Consider the following 23,134-nt stretch of genomic DNA (forward strand, 5'->3'; position numbering starts at 1 on the left):
ATTAAGGCTTTGTTTCTTTAACAAAAGAAAAATTAGTAGCCTTCACCACCACAGGAATGAAGAGTCAGAGCTGTGGTGCTGTGCAAAGGAGGCACAATATGGAAAACTGCACTGTGAGCATGCTGGGTCTGTGGCAGCAGCTCCCTTCAGCAGGAACTGAGGGAAACAAGCTGATCCTCCAGGATTCACTGTGTTCAGCAGCAGCTCTACTTACGCTCCTTCACCATTCACAATCAAGCCCTAAATGAGGCAATGAAACAGGATAGCCTAAGGGTGGTTCTTCTCCTGCCACTCTCATATAAATCAAGGCTGGAACAAAAAACAAACCAAACTCACCTTTCTTAGTTAACTATTACAAAAAAATGCATTTACAGAAAAATGCATTTACAAACCAGAGGAATCAAAGCTAATTGAAAGGAAGAAGGCAGAGAGAATCCAATTCTTCATATTATCTCTCATTCTGAAAAAGAACACTGTCAAAATATAAGCTCAGAGCTGGTACAAGTTCTAATACTGGATACCAAGTATTTTCTTGATAATATACAAATAGCAAACAAATACAGAAGTGGATTATTTTGTTTTATTCCACAAACTCACTTTTCATTGTAACCTTTAGCAAATGTATGTCATTTGCAGTACATGACTATCTAGGACCCATGCTAGATTTCTTTGTATTTACATTATACCAGCACAGCTTTAACATCAAGGAACTCACTCCTGATTTACAGCAGAGGAAGACTACGCTTTCTGATTTGGAACTAGAATTAAAAATAAAGAAAGACATTTCAAGCAATTTCTCTCCTTAAAAGTTTGAGCATTAAGGTGCCTATTCAGAATCACTGCAAAAATGCCTCAGCTCATTCTAAAAATTGTTTAACTCTTGTGCAGACAGTTTTGATTACACTGATCCAGGTAATCTGCTGGACAGTTTAACAAAGTTGGATTATTTTTCATTTCCCAAAACATATTCTCATTGGGCTTTGGAGGACTTGGGAATACCCAGGAATTATCTTCCAGAGAGCTCTTTCCATAGGAATGGTGTTCCTGAAACATTTTGCCATCAGCTGGAATTGGTCTCTCATCTGTCCAAGCTTGTAGGGTCACCCTTTCTGATGGGACACGGGCATCTCTCAGCAGAGGGGGAGACACAGCATTGCCGAGGGCTTTATTGTTTTGTGACAGGTTTTTATAGGCTACCCCAGATGTCAAATTCACCTTTGAAATGTTCAAGTCAACACATTGCACTGGTGCAGTACAGGCAGCTGAAGGAAAAAGATAAGAAAAGATTTTAAAATTGTATTATCTAATGCATTTTTCATGTACTCCAAATGTACTACAGTCTAGCAGAGATGTTAAACACAGTTTCTTCAAGTCACAAGTTTTTGGACCATATTCAGTAACTACTTGAAATCTAAAAACAACATACTACCCTCACCAGTCTCAAGAAGAACCCAGAAATGTGAAATCACAATATCTAAAACACACCCAACTCCAAGGATATCTCCCAACTCCCATTTCAACACAGATAAACTGATGGATCTTCCTGATCAGATTGAAATGAATGCTAAAACAGAGACCATTTTCACATGCTTGGAGAAATCATCCAGATGCAGAAGACTGCTGCTTCCTATTCTACCGATTCTTTAACAAGTTGTATTCTTGTGCCATCCAGAACCGAATTCTCACTGCCCATGAAGCAGTAAGAGGGAAACACATGGTGTTCACAGGTTCTCTTGTCTGACTTCCAAAAGTAAAATGACAGACTGCAATGTTCAACCATGTGACATTCCAGAGGAGTTTTAAATTATTAGGCAGGGGGAGATTTTGAAACAGAACAGGATCTACCTGAAATGGAAGAGCTGTACCTTCAACACACATCTGAACATATGGCCAAATACAAGCAGGTCATTTTGCTTTGTAGTGATAATGTAATGTAATCAGAGTAGATTCATGCTTCCTGAGTTAAAACTCACATCTTACATAGAGTTTTCTAGAGCAGCTGTTAATCTTGAGCATGAATTGTAGCTTTTGTTCTTAAGGGACAGAAAAAGAAGTTGGTATCTTGGTCAAAAAATACAACTTCTGTTTGTCACAATAAATTAAAATCTGTGGATGTCAGCCCAAACCACTCTCCAATAGCATGGGCATCATGTCTGAAAGACATGCTAAGGCACTGGATTTGGCAGTTTTTGTAAGGCAGGTGTAAAGCAATTTGAGGCCTACAGACCTATAGAAGTACAAGAAAAACTGAATCCACTGAAAATAGATTGAAAATGTATAAAAAGAAAAAAAAAACCAAAAACCTCCAAAAAACCAACTAAAACCACACAAATAAAAACCAACCAAAAAAAAACCAAACAAGAAAAAAATAAACAAAAAACCCCACAAGCACACCCATTTGTTGAAAATGCCTCCATACATAACATACATAAAATGTCTCTCTACATTCTAAGTAGAATCCACATGTTAACTGATACTGTTCATGTCCCACACAAAGTAATGAACATGTGTTCTGCAGAATTAATGCACCTCTGACAATGGCAGCTGGTCAGTACTAGAGGTATAGGAACTGGAAGGCTTCAGGTAATTGTACCCATATTTTGCATAGGCCAAGATTTGTCTATAAATATAAGCAAAGATATATCTGTATTGCATTCATAAGTGTGGCTGATGACCAAGATCAGACCGGTCCACTCTCACATACTTCTGAAAAATTACTGAAAAAAGTCTACAGATGAAAAGGTAAAAGTCCACTGTTTCCTGATCAATCAAGAATGCCTTCTATGGCTGTGGATGAACAACTGCAGAAAATGAGTCTCCTCATCAAGGAGAAGAGAAAAATAAGTAGTTTTGTAGTGGCAAGACAGGTAACTCTAAATTAAAAGTAAGGACATAAAGACTGTATATGGTCACATCAAACCTTGACAGATCTAAGATTATTTAGACTCATTCAGTTCCCAGTTTCTCTGCTGCAGTTATTTGACAAACAGGTTTTAGAATTATAGGAACACAAACTCACCTGGTAACAACATGGCCAAGTCTACAAAATGGGTTGACAGTTTGTATCAGCCAAGTACCAGAGACAAAGTGATCATTAGTCACTGCTGACCACAAAGGCAGGGACTGCTCGGGAGGTGAATCCATTACCTCACTGAGCTGTTTAGAAACAAAATGTCTTGATCTGGTAATGGACAGGGACATCAGAGACTGTCACCAGTACATTGTAACCAAGTTCACTGTCTTCCATCAGTATTCAGAGCACAGTAAAGACCACAATTGAAGTCAGCAGAAAACAAAGGAAATTAACTCTTCACCAGTTTGTTTGCCTGATAGTCTAGCACTTGGCTTGAGAGAAACATATGTATGGAACAGAAGAACTGTCTGATGAAGTGCTCACGGAAATTTTAAATACTTTATGTGAAAAATATTTAAACCTTAAAATTATGTAAGGCAGTTTTGTTTCCCCAGTATTCTAACATTCAGAAAATGTCACACTGTGTAGCATTTTGTTAGGAAAGACAACTTTTCTGAATACAATATAAAGAGATAGAGAGCCATAACGACTTTCAGTCTTTTAAAGTCTAATTTTAAAATGTTGCAATTTTAATACTTCATATATTCTGTACTGGGAAAATAAGACTGCATTTGCAAAAAGATTTTTTCCCCCCTAATATGAAGTAGTTGTGGTAAAAGGTCAAATACGAGTAAACTTAACACCTCAGCCTTGTGCACATAAGCAACACTTGACTGAGAAAAAAGCCACAAGGGGAACAGAATACAGTACTGAAGAAAAAACACATCAGCAACACCTTTATGTGTGAAGTTGACCAGTATGAGACAGAAGCAAAAGCAGAAAATGGGGAAGCTGGAACCATACTACAGTCTAGCTTATCAACTTCAATTGATGAGATTCTGATAAGATATGATAGCTGGTTTATTTTTAAAATGCTACAGCTTGCATCAATGGTCTGTGTTTCTAAGGTCTGTTACTGCCAACACTGACTTGCCTTTCTTGGCTCCTGGTGGGTTCCTTTTCAGTTTTCGTAGGATCTCAGCTTGCTTGTCAGTCACTACACGCAAATTGGACATTTCTCTCTTCAGGTCCCAATATGTTTGTTGCAAACTTTCAAAACAAAAATTTATTACAAGTTAAATATTGCTGCCTCTAAAGCAGCCTATTAACATACTATCACATGTTGACTGTTAATAAATTGTTCTGCAAATTTTATTGGAGTACCATAACTGTGACTGGACTGAACAGTACTGAGAATTATCTTAAACAGATGGACCTTTGTATATAATTTGATTCTTGCCTATTGCAATATACAATGCATTATATATTGACATACTAGGTAATAATTTCAACTCTCCAAAGGAAAGAAATATGAAGCTTACTTTTCATTTCAGTATCTGAAACTAACCATCTTCCAATAAAATCAGTCATCTCAAATGACTGTCAATTTACTTAAAGTGACACCAGGTTATAAAAAAGGCAGAGTGTTAACTCTGAAGACCTTTCAATAAATGACCACATACCCCAATACATATTATGAGCCTAGTAATATTGATTGATTTCAATTTCAAATATTCAAAAACCAGTATTTGGTTCTTATACCATGCACATTGCTACACTGAATTGAGTCTAAATACCCGAGACCCAAACTGAGATACACACAGGGTCCAATCTAAAACATCAACCATATTCTTTCATATTCAAGGCCTCCAATTTATGTTAATACACTGCCTTATCAGACAGTGTAAAAAAGAGTGTTCCTATTCATTCTTTAAGACAGCATAATACAAGAAACTTATTTAGCAACAGCAGCACTGTTCCAACACTGATGTTTCATGTTAATAACTGGTAAGAAAATTAAGAGGGGGAAAAAAAAAGTCAGCATTACCATATGTTTCTTGGTAAAATTTCCAGCAAAGGCTCACTGAATATCACATTTATGTTGATTAATAATTAACTTAGTGTTTAAAGACATAAGGATGTAGTTTACTTCAACTTGAACATGAATGCAATGATTTAATTCTTTTTTAATGATTAACATTCTACCAAAACACAGTTATTGAAGACAAATACACTGGATGAGAGTTTCCAGAATTTTTTCTTCCTCCCTACATTCACTAAAAGGCATTTATTTGAAAACAGCTCAGTATCTCAAACTATTGAGATAAGTAAGAATTAGTAAACTTTATAACTCTATGTAACAGTATCCTTCAAAAATAGCAATATAGGATCACACCTGCATGAAATATCAAGCACAAATGTTCAAATATCACTCTGAGAAGTGGCTATTATGGAAGTCAATACTAAGACAGTTCCCTTAAAATAAAGAAATAGAACTTCTATCCACAGAAATACTTCCCCAGAATTCAAACGCTGAAATTCATAAAGTTCTGTTAAAGAACACAGGAAGGTGTTCTTTTAATAAATAATGTATTAAGTGTCAGCAATTCTGACTGATAGAAAGTTAAAATTTTCAGAACTGATATTCAAGAAGTTCAGCTAAACCTAGGGCCTTTCTACTGCAGACTCCTTTTGGCTCTTTCAACTCTTAAGAGATGACAACTTAATTTTAAAGCTGATGTGGCAACCACACTTCCTTAATTCTCATGTTTTGGTCTAAAAGATAAGATCAAACACTTTAGTTATGTCAAACCACAACTGTCCAATATTTAACAGAGAAGTGGTAAATATAGGGACAGCTCAAGTGTCTGCCACCAACCAGAAGGAAAGTGCTTGAATGAATTTTTAAAAATGCATTTAGCACTTTTACAAGCATCTTGCAAAGGGCTGCAGGTACCAGAATTCCACTTAAATCACATGCAACTGATTTTAATTGTTTTTATGGATCCCATTGCAAAGCCTAATTTTCAAGGAATTTGTAATTGAAAACCAACGATTCCCTGTGCCTGGAGGTTTATCCTATACTGCCTTCTAACATGTAATAGGAACCTTCACTATGACAGCCTGTTCAAATGTACAGCAAATTAGACTTTTACACTGAGAATTTAAAGTCAGATTTACAGGCTGCTCACAAGTATGAAGTAACTAGTTTCCAGAAAGTTAACTAGGTGCAAATGCCTCCATTTCCTATAAAAGACAGGATTGCTTGCTACAACAAATGTTTCTCATAGGAGGTTTTTCAAGTGTTTTCTCCACAGATTTTTGGATGGGCTTACATATTTATTACACGTTTAGTATTTACATTACAATAAACAGTATATTGTCCATAAGCTATTTCAGATGGCTGCCACCTGAGCAGCACTTGGTGGAATAAATCTGCTCTGATCAGTAACTATTTGATCAAATGATCAGTTTGATCAGAGTAGTGATCAAAGAGATAACTGCAGTGTCTTAAAAGAACATCTTTTATCAGGAGTGTGAGGCTGACAGCAAAGCTCCAGGAGGAACCAGAGGAATAAGTATCCAGCCAAGGTGAAAGGACAAAGTGTGATTTGTGTGCAGTGTGTGCATACATCTCTTCACTGCACCAGAGAAGAGATGACGGGAAGTGTCTGTATGTTCTCTTTCAGTGGCGGAAAAGTCTCTTCAACACCCAAGGAAGCACCAAGTCCCATTGCACTAAAGCCTGGCATTGTGAAGGGCTGCTCTTCCCTCTGGTGGAAAATGCTGTAAGTGCACCAACAGGAATAACTATATAAATATTCATCATTCTAAACTACAAACACAACAAAGAAAAAAATGTACAGTGATCTTGCTAAATAATTATACCTAGACTTTTAATGAAATTGTGTAACTTGAAATAACACACCTAAAGAGTCTGCAAGAATAATTTACTTGCTCGAACAACTGTCCCTCAGTAAACTGAAAATAAAGTATTTCATACCTCTGGATGTCTTGCCTTTGAAGGTGGTCTCCATGTAATGGATTTTCTTCTTGAGCCTGGTCCTGTATAACAAAGTGAAGGGAAGACAGAGAATCAACGAACATGATTTCAGATCCTCTCTCTCAAACAATAGCAGTGAAACTCTAGTTTGCCTAATACTGAAATTCACAAGTACTCTTCATTTGTGTTCGCTGCAGTGGGTTTCAAAAGTGGGTTTCAATTCTAGTAAGAATTTCCACTAAGAAATGCTTAAACTACCTACTTATGCGAAGGCATTGCTCAGCCACCTCCATACTCTTCTTTCTTGAAACAGCTGAACTCTCAGCGATTGATTACTTTCTTAAATGGACATGAAAAGTCTTTCTCAATTTCTGCTTTTTAATCAGGTTTTTTTTTGTTGCTGTTGTTCTCTGTCACAGTATGTAAAGATCCTTAACTTAAAGGAAGCTGATTCAGTATAGATTTACTTCCACAAGTTACTTTTATGACAGAACATAAATTATCTCTTCAGTCTGAAAGACTACTTTAAAATTGCATGTATAGGCAGCCACACTGAATTTACCAGGATTGTTTAACAAATCAAACATTGGGCTCACTTTGTTAGCTGTGCTTCTATTAGACCCTCATTTGTGATGAGCTCCCTCCTCCCTTTCTTTCCATGTTCCCTTCCTATCATTCCCTCTAGCCAAAGCTGTTATGGATTTGATCCCTTTATATTGGCTTTAAGACAGGCCACACATATTTCAAGCAACTTGTCAATACAATGTACACACTGCATGAATTACAATGTAAAACTTGAGTAGGACTACATAAAAGTACTGAAAAATAGAAAGTACACTTGCCTAAGGTAGAAAACATTTGAAAACATGTTCTCCTGTTTTCATTTCCATTATTACTTACTTTCATTACATGTTAGCTAAACTAATGTAATGAAAATAAGTAATAACGAAAATACTAGCTGAATTGAAATAATGCTGATTTGTCATTGCCTACTGACCACACTTGACTATATTTCACCTGACAGATTTTCCCCTCCTCAACTTTTTCACCATCTCCCAAAGATTTAAATTCATAGTGTAAAAAAGTTGCACTGTATTACCCCATATTTGAAAACATGCACTTTATTTCCTGTATTAAGCAGTTACCAGGATCTAGAAGAAATTATATTAAACACAAAAAAAAACCAACAACCCCCCCCCCCCCAAAAAAAAAACCAACGTAAACCCCCCCCTCCCAAAAACTTCCCAGAACAAAACAAAAAGCTGTTCCCTGTATTTGTTCTGTGCAACAAAAGCTGCTGGCATAAACATTATTTAAAGAGTGTCACATGCAGTATTCCTTAGAAATGCTATTTTAGTCTGCTCTCTCTGACATCATTCACCCTCACAATACAATCTGCAATTATTTATGCAGCTGTTACTCTATTCTAGAGTTACCCAAAGGCACCAGAACTTCACACAGGTTACAGCAAGCCTTCAGATTTACAAGTTATTGAAAGCACCTCAAATAGCTCCAGACCCAAGTGAAACAACCAACAGTGAGGGAAGTTATCAAAACACCTCACATGCTTTATCCCCACCTAGTGGAAAAACTGCAGACTCACTCAAATGCTGTGTGATTCCAGATTACATAATCATTTTTAATAACCATAAGGAATCTAAAACAGTCTGCCTCCTCAAACAATCACATTTAAATGTTTTACATTCACTGTGTAACTTCAGTGTGACTGCAGAGTCCTAGAGACTGGCACTGTACCTTTCATCAAAGGTAAGATGGAAAGTAGAAAGAATGCACTAGACAATAACTTAGTGCTTTTTGTTACTGTCATCTTAATTTTCTTTTTGAGATCCTAACAACGCCTAGGTCACAAAATGTGTCCCTCAGAACAGATATTTGTCCCAGAAATGGCCAGGAAGGGTGCCAAAAAGAGGTACTTTCCTGACAAGCTTCATGCAACTACCCTAAAGAAAAGCACCAGACCTCCTTAAACAAAGTTCATGACATCTTAAAACATTAGCATCCCATTGCTGTTTTTAAAAAAAAAAAGGTAACAGAGGCCAGCTTTTGCCCAAACTTTCTTAGTAGCCCAGCTTACATAAAACTTCAGTAGCTACTTATAAAAAATCATAAAGCTTTATTTTCTGTTGTTATATGGGCAATAGCTGGGAAATCTCACCTGTATAGAATCATAGAATATCTGGAGTTAGAAGTGACCTGTAAGGATTAAGTTCAACTCCCTGCTCACTGCAGGACTACCTACAGCTAAACTTTCTAATTAAGAGTGTTATCCAGACACCTCTTAAATTTGGACAGGCTTGATGCCATGAACACCTCTTTGAGGAGCCTGTCCCTATTTCCAAGAAAAATTACAGTCTATGAAAATATTTAAGGTTAATTTTACCAAGATAATAATCTTTCACTCAATTGTATACTTCATATTTTTGTTAACCCTTGATTTTGATTGACCTTGGGATTTAAAACTAACCATTAATACAAAAATTCCTTAAAAATAAAGGTACCTTCTGCTTGGAATTTTGCAACTCCTTCCTGAGACTGTTGCACTCTTCCTTGAGTTTTTCTAGATCCTGTTCCAGACTATGCACTTTCAGGTCACTGTTCAGCTTCTCTAATTCCCAGTTAGCCTGAGTACAATTCAGACTTTTTATCACTGTAAAGAAGACAAGCAAGACAATTAGACTCCAATCTCAGTCCAAAGAACATAATTCAATATGCAAGATCCTCTTCAATCAGCCCATGCCCTACAAAAACATGGTATTCTGAAGAAACTGGAGTCTATGGCAACAGGGAAATATAACAGTAGTAATGCTATTGGCAGAGGTGGTCTATTTTCTGGGTTTAAAGCATGGAGCCCTACTTTCTAGGAATTAACTGGACATTTGACACAGAGAAAAAATGAGGAACTAGCATAAAAAGACACTGGAAATAAAAAAATCAATTTATGGCAAATACACCATATATGCCAACTTGCATACTTACATGCTTTGAAAACATAAGTCTTTTTGCCCTCAGATTTGTATTATTAAATCATTTACCATTAAGTTTTCCCCAAGTTTAACATCAAGAAGTTCCACACAGAACAACAGAAGATACAATCCAAACAAAGTGGAAAGCATAAAAGTGACACAAATCTTGTTAGACTGAAGCAATTCACATGGTAAGAAGCAACCTAAGCTGATGCTACCATCAGATCAGTAGCAGTGAATTAGTGAGACAGCAAGAAAACCTACAGGTCTTCAACTGCATGGTACACTTATTTCCAGATTTAATAGTTTAAACAGCCTTAAGTTACACTGATTCCTTTTTTTTTAAAGCAAGGTACTCAGAGTCCACTTATGACTAAAACTGAGTTACTAATAAGGAAATCATCACATTTTCAGAGCTCTCCTTACAAACACTGCAATTCTTACCTCCTGAAACGATGACATCCTCAGCAGTGATATTAGCACTACCTGCAATTTGTTTTTCTAGGTTTAAATATTTGTGCAATTGAAGTAGTGCATGACATGCTTAAGGTCCTTTTGGAGAGTAATGAAATTCAAGCACAGCTATACTCAAAAGTACCTTTCAAATGACTGCATTTGTAGAGACTCTGAAGTCAGTCCATACTCTAACTTTATACAGATGGCATTTTCTTCTAACTAAATTAATCAAGGGGTCTTTTTCCTTCCATGGTGTTTTGTTTTACACATCTATCACATACAGAGTGCTCTTTACAACTGCAGTAAGAGATGCTGGATTTGGGCTTTTGGAATTGCCAGGATATAGTGTTAATTTCTCCTTCCTCTTTTCACCAGGCTCTCTACAACCAGCATCTTTCTATTTTTCCTCATTTCCCAGCCAGCTAAGTAACTGTTGGCAACTGCAGCTGTTTCTATACAACATCCTCTTGTATTTTTCGTATCCAACAGTGAGACAAAGCAATATACTGGACCCTCTGCAGGTGCCAGAAAACGTGGGATTGACTGAATACTTTATACTTGAACAGGCCTCTGCCTTGCTCTGAGGAAAAGGTGGTGGGGTCCAGAGATGTACATGACACAGCCTATAAACTGTTAGGTGGTGCCCATTTCTCAAATTTGTAACCACCCAGGGTGGGAGAAAACAACAGCCTCAAAACATACAGGTCACCATTCACGAGAATGAAGATAAGTTCAAAGTATCTCACTACTGTTCATGCCTCTTACCTTGCCCCTATATAGGGTTAAGCCTCTTCATGCCCCGAGATCACAATATAACCACCAAGGCTCCTCAACAAACCTTAAGGTGAAATAACCAAATGCATACCTTGCTGAGTTTCCACTTCAGTTCTTAGTTGTAACAGCTCTACTTCTTTAGATTGCAACTGTTCATTCAAGTTTTTCAAGGATTCTGCACTTTCTTTTGCCTATTTTCAGAGGAGAGAAAAACCCCAACCCAAAATAATTTGTGAAGCATTTTTCTATCATATCTGACAATTCAATATTTTAGAACAAATACAACAACAAAGAATATTACTTTGGGGTTTTTTTAGCATTATTCTAGACCAGTAATAAAACTGAGGTACATTAAATTGTCATTTCTACAGAAATGTTTGTCATCTACTTTAAAAGAGTGATAAAACCAACACCACAGATCTTGAGAATATAAAGTTCATTCTACAGTAAACATATACTAACTAAGCAGTACTGATAAAGCAAGCATTGAAGCCATTATTTAAAAAGGCACACCATTTTTTCCAGTTTGCTTTTCAGATGGTTACGGTCGATGCAGGCCTCTCGATAGGCTTGGTAAGCTTTATTGACTTGTTCCCGCCCAACCGAGCTGCATTCCTCTTCCATCCGGGAGCCAAGCACCTGAACGTTCAACACACAGGAGAAGTGAGAAGTTTTCTATGTTATGCTGGGAATTGCAACATTTTAAAAAGGCAGTGGTACAGCCTGCAATATTAATCTAACAGCTTTTCTTTTTTTTTTCCAGTTTAGATAACAAATTAATCAAATAACTTTGGCCCATATCAGTGTTTCTATGAAAGTGCAGCAAAGGCTGTCTACAGATTCTGAAATCTCTAACAATGCTTAATGTTCACTAATATATAGAATCATAGAGTAGTTTAAGTTGGAAGAGGACATTCAAAAGCTCATCTAGTCCAAACCGCCTGCCATGGACACTTTCTAGTAGACTGCTGTAAGTTCACTCCTATCAGTGCTTAAAAACCATTAGTAAGTTATGATTACTCCTATGGACAATCCCTTAATCATATTTTTTCCAGGCTCCAAATAAATGTGAACTGCTTTTTGAAAAAGCAGTTTTAAGCATATAAACGCACAACACACAGAAAGTTCAAAGGAAGCAAAACACAATTTCTTAAATGCCTCATAATGTAAATAAAGATTTTTTTCAGTGTATATATGTACAAAAAGCCAAAGCAGAATAATTTTACAAATATCTATTAACTTTCGGATCACCATCATCCTACTGCCTGCTATGGCAAGAGGCAAGCAAGGCAGAATAACCACTACCCACTGGATTGCTACAAAAAAGGGAACAGTTAAAATATATTCAGTGTTTTTAAAAAGACAGAAAGAAAAGAAGTCTTACATCAAATTATATCCATTCTATCAAAAGTTCTTGCTTTAATCAGGTATTGTATTTTTCTTTTCATTCTTTTTATCCTGCACACTTCCCTTAAGTGTACCTCTTGCAGATATTCACAACAGATTTGCACCTATTTTCTTGAAAATTAGGAGTCACACAAAAAAATTACTAAAACAAAGCACTGACACTCACATATCTACCTTAAATATCTCCTCTTTAAAGTGTTTGCTTGAAAGAAAGTATGGAAAAACAGGCCACAAAGATAGGAAGCTCCTGCCCTTTGCTTTTTTTTGTACGTGTATGACTCCTTTTAAGTTTTGTCCTTTATATTTTCTCCCCCTAATAACGCCACTCAGATAGAACACAAGCCTTAATAAGCTTTCAGGAAGTTTCCATGCAAGTTGCAATAACAAACTCTGAAGGGGTAACTCCCCATATATTTTTTAAGCGTACAGGTACATTAGCTATTGATAAAGACTGAAAGTCACTAACAGCCTTGGCCTTCTCAATACCCCTCCCTCATAGAAACATTTTAGTGGTATTCACATAGAAAAAAGTTTTCTCTACAGAAAACAAAGTAGCATCTTTAAGAAAATTAAGCTAAACCAGGACAAACCAAAACACACAAGACAAAAGGAACTGTCAAGGTCAAATCCTGTTTATTGTGATTCTGAGTAACAACATAAAAGATGTTACACTTAGCATGGTTCAGGTCTAAAGCTCTAGTCCTATTCCCAACATCCCCCTAAACCTTCTATAAAGACAGTCTTGAGATGGTTTTCCTTTTTTAGAAAAACTCAATCCAGCCTTCACCAAAAATTCCCAAATAAGTGTCTCAAAGCTGCGCCAAGTGTGACTCAAGTTCTTTATTCCAGTGCCACAAAATAATATACACTTGGAAGCTTTTAAGAGTCAGTAGCACAGTAAGGAGAAAGTCCTAAAAATGTCTCAGCTCTAACACTAGGATCTATCTTTGCATCTTATATAAGAAAGCAATCTATCAACTCAAGAACTTCTGCAGTACAAAGACACTTGGTTTTTCTGAACAATGGATATACATTTTATCACGGCATTCCTTACTTGGAGAGAAAAACCTGTGCCCTGGTCAATTTTTAGCTTTAATGAACTTCACTAGTTTATGGCCATGAGAAACTGTCTATAAAACAAATTCCAATATTTATTTACATTTCAGAATTACTGCATTAAAAGCCAGCCAGCCAACGCCTATATTAGGCATTGCAACTTTGCATTTCACACTAGAGGCTGATTAGCTAGACCTAGCTGGATATTCTTACCAACCAATTTTTCCTCATCATTTTGGTATGCCCAATGGTCTTTTGATAGACAATTCCTGGATTCTGATTAATTTACAAGCTTTGCACCTCACTGTTCAACGGTACTGTGTCACGTGTGCCCAAGCTAATAAACACCATGAAGAGGCACCCAAACTACAGTGACAAATTCCATGCAACTACACATCTGTCTGAATCAGCCACTGTCTTTGCATTGCATCATATATGTGCCCAGTGAGAATCAAAAATGCCATGACACAACTACACTACCAGAGGAACAAACTGCATTTCACTTAAATAAATAAAACAATTAATAAAAACTTTTTAACCTGGAAATTATTTCAAGTGTATATTTCAAATCCTTAACCTTCTTCTCTGCCATCCAGCCAGGAGCAAAAAAAAGAAGCTGCTATCAAAAACTGGTACATCAACTATTTTCTTACCTTCTCCTCTAAAATTCTCACTTTTTTTTTTAAGAAGGAGTTCTCCTTCTCTGTCTCTTTCAGTCGTTTCTTGATATCTTCATATGCAGTGACAAGTGCAAAGTGTGAGGCAACAGACTCATCTCCACTATAGGATGGAACAGGAATATCGCTGTCTCTCTTGTGGGCATTGTCTGCTTTTTCATGGTTCAAAATACAGATGTCATCCTCTACCAACTCCTCCATGACAGCTGTTAAAAAGACAGATATAAGTGCTAAGTTTTCAGAAAGACAAATTCATCAAGAGTCTGAAAACCTTCCAAAATAATACTGCAGGGTGTTTCTGTCTGACAAGACAAGACAAGACAAAATAATCAGGAAGTATCTTAATATCGCAGAAAAATCTTGAAATATGTTTCACCTTGAAAATACACTGTTTAGAAGAGACACATTTCACCGTTACTTGATATAAATATTTTGAGTACCTATCAGATGTATGAACTCTCAAATTCATTTTTACTAAGTCTTAACACCAATGTAGAATTTGGCTGGTACCAACTATCTGAACTCCAAAGGAATATTATATCAGAGCTTTTGCAAGCCAGCACTGAGCAGTAAAACAGTACAGTTCCAACAAATCAACTTACTCCTGTGGTTCCTGAGCACAAGTGCCAAAGCCTCTTTATTTTTGAATGCAAATACTTATATTTTTCTGAAAGTTTAAAACAGAATCTTAAATTGCACTTGTATTTGTCATTAAAGAGACTGCATGAGTAGCTATTCTTTCCCTGGTCACAGTAGAAAACCTCTTTCTGAACAATTACAGTAATTTTTGACTGAAAATATGATGAGAATGAAAACATCACAGTAACATGACCTGCCTCAGTATGTGTGGAGAAAACTGACAATAATCTGATCATTAGTAAAGTGTCACTATAAAATACCAGGTAGATCCATGTGAATGACAAATGCAAAGCAGATGTTACACTGACTTTCTGTTGCAACCTACGCCATTCAGGCACAGCAAAACATTCAATAAGAAAATACAGTCTTAAAGAAATTCTATATATTTTCTTGAGCAACAGGTCTCAATGGAAAATCCCCCAAAAGAGTTACAAGTTATCTGGAACAAGTTCTGGGGTTTATTTAAAAACAAGCCAACCTCCAAAATGCAAAAACAACCAACCGAAACCAGACACATCTCATTTAGTTATGAATATCAAGATTACTTGTATTCCTGTTGAGTACTAAGAAATGCTACAAAGTGCCTGATAACACCACCCCCCTTTAAACAAACTAGGGATGTGACTTCTACAAAAAGCAGACTTTCATTTTTTCCCCTTCAACAAATCCTTAGGTTCCTGATGTTTAGCTAATGGACCAACAGAAATGCTGGAATGAAAGAACTGAGCATAATGAAGACAGCTTTTTGTACTGCAGGAAAAACTTACTTCAACAGAAAACCGACTTGATCAGCAGAGCTTTGCAGAAAAGGTAGGCATTAGTGAAAAAAACCCACAGTCACAATTGCTGCTTCTACCATGTATTTGCTATTTGAATTCAAACTAAACTTCCATTTGTTTATAGATTACAAGAAGCAAAGGCCTGGAGCTTGTCTGTATGGTCAAATTTCTCTCACCATGCTGGAAAGCTTTCAGAGTGCAGCATTATGAAGAGCTGTAGTACAGCTACTGCTGAACAATAGTGCTGTTATCACATTTGTCTCAATTTGCTTCAAGCCAGTTAGACAACATGATAAAAAACTGTGACATCATTTCTACTAAATAAGACAGCAGTGGAGTTTTTCAACAGTGAAAAAAAGGCAAGAACACTACAAACCAAAGCTGTACTCCTTTTAATGGTTATGTTCAGGAGGTGAAAGTCTTGTATGTTGTGTTTGATGCACTCTGACAAAAAAAGTAGCCTAAGCTTCCCTTGCTTGTTGTTCTGCCTTGAATATTCTGAGATTTCTGTGATATTTAATTAGAAACAACCCTGCATGAAAGGTTTGCTTCCTTTTCATTGTAAGCACAGTATCACTCCATGCACAAGGTGACCTTGACCAAAAGCGCCACATCATTCAAACTGCATTAACTGACTGAAGGAATTGCTCATTTTGTCTTCCAAGATGAGCCTAACATACCAGCTTATCCTCCCCCATTTCACCAAAGGCTCTGCAAGTCTTGTCACCCATCTCATCAAATTCCCAAGAGCTTGCCCTCTCAAGGCAACACACCTCCTTTTCTCGGAACACTTGACTCAAATGTCGTTAAAGAAGTGTCACAGCTTATCATTATCTCTCAAAGAAAGCAGCAGATTTGTGACCTTGTACATAACACAGATCTTTGTCCCCATGCTTTCCTGTAGCTCCTAAACCTGAGCATCATACATTCCCTATTTCTTGCACACATCAGTGCTACCAGGAGATGGCAATATGGGCAAACAGGACCATAGTTATCCTGCATTTTGTTAACTAAAAGTGCCTTTATGAGCCTCCAAGAGAGAAACACCTTCCAAATAAGACTCAGCATACACAAATACTATTTTACAAATACAAGTACACAGCTAACCTGCGCCAGTTAGGAAGACCAGTTATTCTAACATATTTTTTTACTTGAAAGATCTCATTTAATTTATAGGATTATTCAACTCTGGTTTTCTGATGCTGCTTTCTAAGCCAGAACTGGAGATTATTTAGAAGAGAAGCATATAATTCCACATAATTCAAAGGGACTTTGTTTGCATGCTTTTCTAAATTTCTACACCAAAGGTAACAGTTCCAAAAAATCCAATATACACATTTTTGACTAACTGTATTGCAAACTACGACAAGCTGCCATTAAACAGCTCAAGATCAGCAGTACTATAAAAGGCCATGGTGAAATGCAGAGCTCACCCAGCTTTTTTTTGCTGTCAGGATAGACAAAACCACTCTGTATAAAAAAAAGGGGCTACATCTGTAAGAAATCCCTGACTCCAGCTGTGGTCTTTAATTTCACCCAAGGACAGGAATCAAAATTTAGATTCCCCAGTACTATATTACCTCATTTTAAAAATATGAACTGACAGCAACAATCAAATAAGTGTTTTGATTATTCCACAGGTTACAGCTCCTCAAATCTGGAAGAAGGATGCCAGAAGGTCTTTCAGGATGGTTCACCAAGTCCTGCCACAGACTTCTGCCCTGTTTTAATCTGTTTGACTTCTCGTAATTCAAAGTCACATTCGTATGCACTGCTGAAAATGCCTCAGAGCTGACACTCTGAAACACCTGAGTGAATACTGACATCTTTGGAGCTGCAATTCATGAGGTAATCTGTCCTACAGTAACCAGTTCAAGTGAAAGATTTCTCACTAAAATATTTGAAGTAATATACTGACAAGCTAATGCCTCTGAATACAATTGATGTCCATCTTGGCCTCCTTGAGGCAACCTTCACAATAATACTTTTTATTCCCTTTACTTCAGCACAGTAGCTAAGTATTTTGCCTGTGATAAATATATTTCATTTACACTTTAGAATGATCTGCACACAAAACAGCCTACTTAAAAGGACTTTAATCTTTATGTCCAAAACTAAATACATTAAATGAGTACCAGTACTACTGTTTGTATTAACTAACTAATGTCTAAAAGCCAACAAACAAAAACCCCAATCTGAATACACTGTTGACAGGAAACAGCATTAAGTTCTAGCAGGACTAATTATGCTCCCTGTTTATAAGCAAATGAGTTTGAAGAGGTGGCACCACTTAAGTTTTCTTTCACACAATGTGAAGAACAGAAGAACTAACAGGAACCACTTCTGTTGCTCACATAGGTTATAGAACAGCTTTGATTCAATACACTGAGTATTTTGAGCAAAATAATGTTTTCCCATATCTTACTAATGCTTGGCAGAAACATCATTTTTCTCTTTAAACAGCTTTAAGAACACTAGTCATTAACACCATGGGAGGCAGTTAAATATAAAACACATTCTACATACGAGGAACATGGGATGCAGAGGCTCTAATAGCAAACAGACCACTGCACAAACAGAGCTCTGTAGTTTGAAATGCTAATCTTATTCTTGGATCAGAAGGAGAGATAGTAAAAGCAGGATTACATTAAATTTTTCCCAGTATGAAGCAGATTCTCATTTTGGCCTAATGGTTGATTTGAAAGAGAATAAAACAGTTCTGAAAATATTTCCAAATATCAAATGCAAATAATTTCAAGATGGTTGTTTTCCTGTTTGCCTTCCAGACTCGAAGAGCTTGACTTCCTAATGGTAATATGAACAGTTTCCAGCTGTTGATAACAACAGCGTAATTTCTGTACGGATTTATCTTGCCTTACAGAGAAGGGTATACATAAATGCATGTAACCATAAAAAAATCCTTTAAAATCAAGAAATGCCTTTGAACCAAAGGAATCCTGAGTGAGCATGTTACAACCTTCACCTTAATTTCAGAAAAGCTGTACTGTTTTTTTCTTCTTTTTTTTAAAGATACTTCAGCAGAGCAAGGAATAAAACAGAATTCCTGCAGCCAGCATCAAAAACTCCACACAGTACTTGGAGCATATGACACAAGATGTTAAAACAAGCAAGACTTCCAGTCTCTTTAAGCATCCATCACTTTGCACCTCTCCTTCAGAAATCTTAGGTTCTCTTTGATTCCAGTTGTGAACAGACTGTTCTACAGAGAAAGGCATCACTTTTTACACATACTTGCTCCATTTAAGAGTAATAAAAATTCTCACACGCACACCCACATCTCAGCAGCTGCTACTTTGGCCGCTGTTCATCCTTCCGTATGGCCAAAGTCCACAGGTCCAGCGCCCTCCCAGGGAGTCCCAGAGCACAGGGGCACAGCCCGGCTGTCCCAGTGTACTGGGTGCTCCTTCAGAAACACGTCAGCATGCGAGCTACATCACACCCACCTCCAAAGCACTTTCGTTTTACTGCCTTCAGGAAATGGAAACTCACTGTCTCTGTGCTCACACATCACATCACTTTAGCTCATCTATCCTGAACATCTAGGTAAGCTACAAAAGCCAAGTAAAATCTCCTTAGGTACAACAGGCAATTTTTTTCAATCTCAAGGTTTTTACAATAAATAATCTACTCTCACAAGGACCAGAAGAGCAATAAAAAGCCCATTTTATTACAAAAGAGCTTGATAAATTTTACTTTCTCTGAACAGCGTCAGACTCCAGTACCTCCACTGCTAATTTGCAAACCTTATGCATCCTCAGTGTAATGTATTCAGTCTGCCTTTCTGTGGATGCTGTCACAATCATCACTCTCCCTGACAACTACCTGAAAAGGGAGAATATAAAAACCCAGAAGTAGGAATCAATAAAATAAAATATTATCCTTTCAGTATCATATAATCCTGTTTATTAAACTATTACGTTTAATGTTGAAAGTAATTAAAAGCAGTACTATCAAACAAACCTCAGTAGGAGCAAAATGGCTTTTGGCTGTTAAACATTTCTAGCACCAATTATAAGTATCTTGAAAGGTTACTGAATCTTTTCTTTTGCTGTTCATTCATTCCCATTTCAAAAGGTTTATAAGGAATAACAATTTCCAAAAGTTTAGAGGGCTTGATTTGGATTTTTTTTTCATTTCTTCTTTTGTAAACCAAACAGCAGGTCCTACCTCTCAATCACAAGTTTCCTTCTATTCAATTAAATAGGTTAATTACCATTCAGTAAGTTCACAAGTTCAGTGAATAAGTTCAGTGAAAAGCCTTTTGTAATTGTATTATCTTTTAATTCAAGTGGAAATATGCCTCACCTGTTACAGCTACTGGAAGGCAAGGGAGTCTCTCTGATGGCCCTTGGTCATCCTGCAACTCAGTAACACAACATCTGTAGGTTTCCAAGACACAAATGGACAAGATGCCAGCAAATCTGATTCAGGCTCCCTTTTACAAGGGGACCAGATGATCTTCCCAGGTCCTTTTCAACTTGGACTGTCTTCTAAAATTCTATATTGATTCAGATGGCTATATTTCAGACAAACCTGGTAATTTGAACCTAAGTTTCACTTAGCAGCTCTCAAGTGAATGACTTCGAATATTCAAGCATTTTATGCTTCACCTACCCTCTCAAACTTTATTTCTTCTCCCCAAAGGTCCTGTCAAATTTTAGCTGCATCTACAATTTCATACACTAAGAACTCCATATAAAAACATTGTATAATCATATAAATTACTTAATTAATGCAATTATAGTATAAATATTTAGCAAAAACATAAGACTGAGTCCAAAGTGAACCATGGATAATGGATACAGCTATGGAGTTCAGCAGAACTCCCCACTGACTCCTACCAAGCTGGTCCCTATCCCAGCATTGTTAATCCTAGCATTGCCATCTTAGCAAACTGGATCTCATTATCACTGTTTAATTCACTATAGACTGTCAGACTTCCCCTGTCTAGAAAATCCCTGTGAAAGAATGAGAACACATATCAAAAGATAAACTCACACTGCATTTTATCCGGTTTCCTTCTACATGTTCTCTTTTTTTCTTTAAATTCTGTTCTAAAGAATCCATATGAATACCATGTGCAGTGACAGGGGAGTTTCCACTTTCCTAAATAGGTAACCCACATTTAACATTTTATAGTGCACAATCTCCAATTCAATGCATCTATTGAAAAAATACAAACAAATGTTACTGCATTTGCAACTCTATGATTTTCCAATGCTGTGAGATCAAATTATTCTATTTCTCTGCCCTGAGTACACTAAGTACAGTTTGTTCATATATCTGACCAATAATTTTCACACTTTCCCCACCTTTTGAGTGTCACATGTAATAGATATACTGAAAACCAAAGTAGAATACTTGCTGAAATTTAGGCAATCTTAAAACTATTTCTCATTTATTGCACATTTTTGCTGCACAAAGATGTCACTTCACTCTCTTTGCTCTTTTGAAAAACTTTTTACTCTTTAATTTTCATTGTAAAACATAACCTAGCTAGCACTTGGGCAATAGTCACCTCACACTTTTCTAAACTACAAATGCAGCAAACAAGGTTCTGAATAATTATAAATTTTAGCAAAAAATATGGGTGTTGGGAATGAGAAGGTAGCTAAACCCTTCACATAGTCTAATCTACAATGTTTTCTGCCTTCTGACTTCAGAGTTTAGATGAAAAAATTCTGCTTAAAATTTCAGGCAATGATCATCTACTTAAGCTATAGGGCAATTATCTGATAAACACTTCTAACAAAAGTGCTGTTATTAAACAGCAATTATTCAAAGAGCAAAAAGTAGTCATAGATTTCTTTTAGTTTCTATAGTAATTCTAGTAGAATTACTAAAACTCTAAAATAGATGTTGGAACAGATTACTTGGACTATTAGCAGCAGAAGCATGTGACCATACACCACTATCCAGGAAATTACAAGTTTCCCATAGCCCACAACATCTCCCAGAAAACTGTCTCAGAAGAGAAACTGACCTTTGGAGCCCAGAGCAGACTTTACTGTCCCGGTAATAATTCTCCCCTAACTCTGCTTTTTCCAGAGTCTGTTTCCAGCACACTGATTTTACTGCATACATAGAGTGAAAGGCAGTGGGGAAATAAAAGGATTCCTTAAGAAACAAAAAACTCTTAAAAGCACTCACTGGAACAGTTGACACACTTCTAAGTTGCTAGGGGACCAATTCATTTAAGGAGATTAGGGTATTTTTCCTACCAGGTGAAACAGCAGGATTTCAAGAGGCAATTTTTTAAAAATTTAAAGCACCTCTAGCATAGACAACTACCTCGATGCTCATTTACACTTCCTTCTTCCAAACTAACACAGCCTGCAGCACCTGTATTCCTGTCAGCTCCAATATTCCATCATGTTTTCACACCCGTAGTTTGCTCATTTCCTTTGCCAGACTGCTCTGTACCAAGGCACAAACTGCAGCTCCAAGAACCCACGCAGTTTTTCAACTTGCTCAGAGGCAGCTTTGTAACCAGCCTAACAGCGTGCCCGAGGCCCAGCCCCAGCCTGCTGGTGGTACCTGTAAGCCTTGCTCACCCTCCCGCCACGGGATGACTCCTTATTCCAACCAAGTGTGACTGGGCAGGGCCCGGCACAAGACCGACAGGCTGCACCTTCTGAAACTCAGGAAGTTCCACTCCAACATGAGGAAGAACTTTATATGAAGGAGGCAGAGCACTGGAACAGGCTGACCAGGGACGGCGTGGAGTCTCCCTCTCTGGAGTCATTCAAAACCCACCTGCACGCATTCCTGTGTCACCTGTAACCTGCGCGAGGTGACCCTGCCTCGGCAGGGCGGCTGGACTACATGATCTCCCTTCCAACCCTCACGATTCCGGGCTTCTACGGGGACTCCTCTATTTTAAGAGGAGAAACGAAAGACCAGCCTCTTTTCCCAGCGGGAGTCGCTCCTCTTCCACGGGGCACGAAGCTTCCCAGAACCCTGGGGGAGCCCCGGCCGGGGCCGCCCCGCGTTCCCCCCGCGCCGGGACCAACCTGTCCGGGCCCCGCTCGGCCGGGCGGGTCAGCGGCGGGCGCTCAGCTCTGCGGGGAGGCAGCGCCGCCCCTCGCGGTCTCCGCTCGGGCCCATTCGGACGCCCATCGCCCCCACCCCGCCGGCCCGGCCGCGGTTTCGGCCTCCGCCACCGCGGGGAATTCCCGGGGCTGGGCGCCGCCCCCGCCGCCTTCGAGGAAGTCAACAAACGCCGCTCCCGGTCCCCGCCAACGGGCGCGCGTCGCTCCCGGAAGGAGAGAGGCGGCCCCGCCACCGGAGCGGGAAGGAGGAGGGAGGGCGGACTGCAAATCCCGGCGTGCAAGCGGGCCGCCGCCCCGCCCAGCCGAGCGCCTTGGCAAGCTCGGCCGAGGGCTGGCTCCGCCCGGCCGCGGGTGGGGCTGCCGCCGGCCCCGAGCGGCCTGGGAGGTGCTGCCGCCGGCCCCGAGCGGTCTGGGAGGTGCTGCGGGTCAGCG

At 38.2% G+C, this 23,134-nt stretch overlaps 1 protein-coding gene and 1 long non-coding RNA gene across 3 annotated transcripts; one reads left to right on the plus strand and one right to left on the minus strand.

Moving 5' to 3' along the window:
• Window positions 1-566: 566 nt before the first annotated feature.
• Window positions 567-22,813, minus strand: AZI2 (5-azacytidine induced 2). 2 transcript variants are annotated; one of them, XM_030228304.2, is made up of 9 exons: window positions 22,664-22,805; window positions 19,956-20,007; window positions 14,188-14,417; window positions 11,585-11,710; window positions 11,163-11,262; window positions 9,377-9,525; window positions 6,858-6,919; window positions 4,008-4,123; window positions 567-1,262 (listed from the first exon to the last, which is right to left on the minus strand). In XM_030228304.2, exons 3-9 carry the CDS (start codon window positions 14,410-14,412, stop codon window positions 874-876), a joined length of 1,167 nt encoding a protein of 388 aa, XP_030084164.2. In that variant the 5' UTR covers window positions 14,413-14,417; window positions 19,956-20,007; window positions 22,664-22,805; the 3' UTR covers window positions 567-873. The 2 variants fall into 2 exon arrangements, with proteins under 2 accessions (XP_030084164.2, XP_030084117.2); XM_030228257.2 differs by lacking the exon at window positions 19,956-20,007 and having other exon boundaries at window positions 22,664-22,813.
• LOC108961500 (uncharacterized) lies at window positions 11,603-19,945 on the plus strand. The gene is made up of 3 exons (XR_001989825.2): window positions 11,603-11,734; window positions 15,524-15,660; window positions 17,270-19,945. It is a non-coding gene; the product is annotated as an uncharacterized LOC108961500 (long non-coding RNA).
• Window positions 22,814-23,134: the final 321 nt, after the last annotated feature.

Source organism: Serinus canaria, chromosome 2 (assembly GCF_022539315.1).
Source record: "Serinus canaria isolate serCan28SL12 chromosome 2, serCan2020, whole genome shotgun sequence".
NCBI lineage: Eukaryota > Metazoa > Chordata > Aves > Passeriformes > Fringillidae > Serinus > Serinus canaria.